The sequence below is a fragment of the Polistes fuscatus genome, unplaced genomic scaffold (genome assembly GCF_010416935.1).
Source record: "Polistes fuscatus isolate 324 unplaced genomic scaffold, CU_Pfus_HIC Scaffold8, whole genome shotgun sequence".
NCBI classification, from domain to species: Eukaryota; Metazoa; Arthropoda; class Insecta; order Hymenoptera; family Vespidae; genus Polistes; species Polistes fuscatus.
Genome location: NW_025113162.1, coordinates 4,686,808 through 4,690,623, shown reverse-complemented (window position 1 = coordinate 4,690,623; position 3,816 = coordinate 4,686,808). Strand labels below are relative to the sequence as shown.

At 25.6% G+C, this 3,816-nt stretch overlaps 1 protein-coding gene across 1 annotated transcript; it reads left to right on the top strand.

Annotated features, from left to right (window-relative positions):
• The first annotated feature begins 1,356 nt into the window (after positions 1-1,356).
• On the top strand, positions 1,357-2,961 carry LOC122524968 (ras-related protein Rab-21). The gene is made up of 4 exons (XM_043647490.1): positions 1,357-1,767; positions 1,985-2,152; positions 2,224-2,342; positions 2,407-2,961. Exons 1-4 carry the CDS (start codon positions 1,627-1,629, stop codon positions 2,645-2,647), a joined length of 669 nt encoding a protein of 222 aa, XP_043503425.1. The 5' UTR covers positions 1,357-1,626; the 3' UTR covers positions 2,648-2,961.
• Positions 2,962-3,816: the final 855 nt, after the last annotated feature.

Here is a 3,816-nt window from a genome sequence, read left to right as displayed (position 1 = left end):
AGAAAGCACCCAACAATTTGGACTTGCGTAGCAAGAGAAATCACTCCTCGCGATTGGTGACTTGCTTAATTGTTGCTTCCCAACGAGTTTCTCATTGGTTGAAAAGTCGGATACGTTGAGAATCGTAATGCAATTACTTTAACTTTTTATTTATTTATTCCCGCGAAAATTTAAAACACTTTTCAATTCGATTAACGATTTTTCGAATCTTTATACAAATTTTGCAAGAAAGAAACAAATCCAATCATACTTTTATCATATTAATTTATATATAACTTATAAATATGGAGTATATATACAGTGTAATTTTAATTATTATATATCATGTCATTTATTGAAAGAAATCAATTAAAGAATTATTGCATATTATTTTTAAAACAATTTATTGATATTTATTAATTGTATCTGATAACGATAATTATATATATATATATATAATATCTACCGTAAGCTACCATGATCTATTATTTAGAATGAAAAACTTGATTTATAATGAAAGTGACAAATATTGAATTGTAACATATATTCATTTTAATCCAATATAAGTAATCACTAACGAATGGTAGAATTGTAACAAATTATACGATCAAAATTGAATGTACGAGAACGATTGTAGGAAGTCGCGATATTTGTCATCATTTCAAATTTTACTTATCTTACCTGTTTATCTTATCCTTTACGTAAGGTTTATATTCTTTGTTTTGTCTGTCTCCCTCCTCTTTTATAACACATGACACATACATATGTAATTGCCATACTTATGCGCAGTCATAATAAAGGTGACTTCAAAATTTATAAAATATTTTCAATCATATAACTATTTTCAAACAATAACAGTCTATTCGTTTAATGTAAATAAATGCAGTAGTGTAAATCTCATGTCGTCCGTATGGGCCCATTAATTGGTCTCCTAAGTCCCCAGATTAAACCCCCTAGATTATTTATTACTTACAGAAGTGGATACCTACAGGGATGAAGGACCCATATAATTTACCAAAGAAAGGTAAAAATAAGAGAGGCATTAATCAAACGTATTTTAAATGCCATAAACGGGATAGTCACGATGAACTTGTGTACCTTTAAAAATTGTCAAAAACACTAGATATGTGCACCTCTTAGTTGTAAACTGTAAATTTGCCGATTATCTTTCTCAAAATGTAAATTATTGTAATATAATCTTAGCTATTTGTGGAGTTCAACAACTACTGTTTTATAAACGTTCAAAATCGAATCATCTTTACATGAACATTCAAAATTATTTCAGAAATCATATATCGCATTTATGACATTTTTTCATGAATCACCCTGTATATGAGATTTGCAATGATGAAGTATAGTACATATCTCTATGTGTGTACATATATGTTTATTGTATGATTGTATGTAATTATAGCGTTGTATGAATATGTATATGTGTATGTTAGGTGAAAACAGCTGATGCTTTCATTTTGACGTTATAAAGAAATAAGTGTCTAACTATATAAGAAATAATTGTTATATTAAATTAATCTTATATTAATATGACCAACATATGCATAGGACCAACGTGAATGTTAATCTACATTGATCTTCGGTACATATGTACGTGTGATATCATCTTTTAACCGTATTAGTTATTTGAAAACTATGGCTAGTTCGATTAGTAATACTGGAAATGGATATAATTTCAAAGTTGTGTTACTTGGTGAAGGATGTGTGGGAAAAACATCAGTAGCATTACGATACGTTGAAGACAAATTTAATGACAAACATGTTACTACTGTTCAAGTAAGTGATATAACTGTTGCATATAACATGAAATTTTTATAATATTACTTATTCATTTGTCTTGCTTTTTTTACCTAAGTAAATTATACAACAATATTTTATAAACATATATATAGTAAATATATATTAATATATATTATATAATATATACTAATATCATGTCAACTGTTATAATATACTACTAATTGGATCTTTTACTTTAATATAATTTATTAAGGCATCTTTTTTAAATAAGAAGTTAAATATAAATGGCAAAAGAGTCAACTTAGCAATATGGGATACCGCAGGGCAGGAAAAATTTCATGCACTAGGACCAATTTATTATAGGATGTCTAACGGTGCTATTTTAGTTTACGACATTACAGATGAAGATACTTTTCAAAAGGTATGCGTAAGAATTTTTTCAATATTTTTATTACAACCAATTTCTCTGTAATATCATTTTTATTTATTTAGGTTAAAAATTGGGTAAAAGAACTTAAAAAAATGTTGGGCAGTGAAATTTCTTTAGCGATTGCTGGCAATAAAATAGACCTTGAAAAGGATCGAAATGTTTCGATAGAAGAAGCAGAAGAGTAAGTAATTTTTAAATTATTTTGAGAAGTAAATGGATTTATAAAATGAATATTTTTTTACTAGATACGCGCAGCAAGTTGGTGCCATGCATTTTCATACATCTGCAAAATTAAATCAAAACATTGAGCAAATGTTCTTGGATTTGACATATAGAATGATAGAACATGCCGATGAAGTAGAACAAAAGTCTTGTTTGCAAAGGACTAGCAGTACACGTCGTAATGTTGTGGTAGTTGAAGATGAAGCTCAAGAAACTCGACCAACAAAAAGTTCTTGTTGTGGCAGTTCTTCCCAAAACTCATAAATTAATATTTTTATTTTTGGAAAAGCTTTAATTTCAAGAATAATTATAAATAATATATATATTATATATATATATAATGTATATAAAAAAACATTAGCTTTTTGCCATATTATGTCAAACATTGTTGTATTTATCTTTTAAAAGATAGTATCTTTTTAACTAGATATTGAGTGCAAAATATAAAATGTGCAAATCTTGAATGATCGAACCTAAGAACAAATACACAAATATCATAAAATGTTGTAAGTTTCATATAATGTTGTAATATTGTGGTATGTATGCAAATATACATTATGCATTTGATGTTTTAAAAATATTATGAAATGTACATTGCTATATCTACATAAATTTTTTATTACAGTGCCTATTGGTATCATTTTATTCTTTTTTTTCATAATTATATAATAACACTACTAAAAATGGTAGTTCGTCTATGTTATTATACTTTAATGATTATAAATAATATATTATTACATATGTATATAATATATATATATATATATTACTAATTTGTAAACAACGCATAAAATGTCCTAGATTTTACAATTTTGCAGTCTATTAACACAGTAATTTTTTCTTATTAGTATATTTTATTTGAAAAAAACGAAGAATAATAACATAGACCTATCATTACAATTAGAAAATACTAAACACACAAGTATAATATTAAAAATAAGATTAATTATAATTATTTCTCACCATCATGTACATCAATTAATGTCATATAAATAGATGTATGTTTAAATATGGTCAAATATGAATAAAGGGACATATAAGAAAATAAACCAAGTATAATATACACATATATGTAATACTTTTTTCTGCTAGTATTTATGTTTATTTAATGATGTATAACATTTGAATTGATAACAACATGGACTTGAAAAAAATTATATAAGGGTTAGATGTTCCGCTTAATTGCAGTTACATACATGGATTGTGCATGTTTTTATTTATTTGAGCAATAAATAACTTTATAATGAAGATATATTTGTTAATACACAGTTTCATTTTAGTAAATATTAAATATTTCATAAGTATTCATGTTTAAACTAGTATTATATATTATGTGTATATATAATACTAATGATTATATAATACATAAAATGCCACAAGGAATGACAGAGTAAATTACTGAATATTAATAATGTTATTAACTAACTATGTTA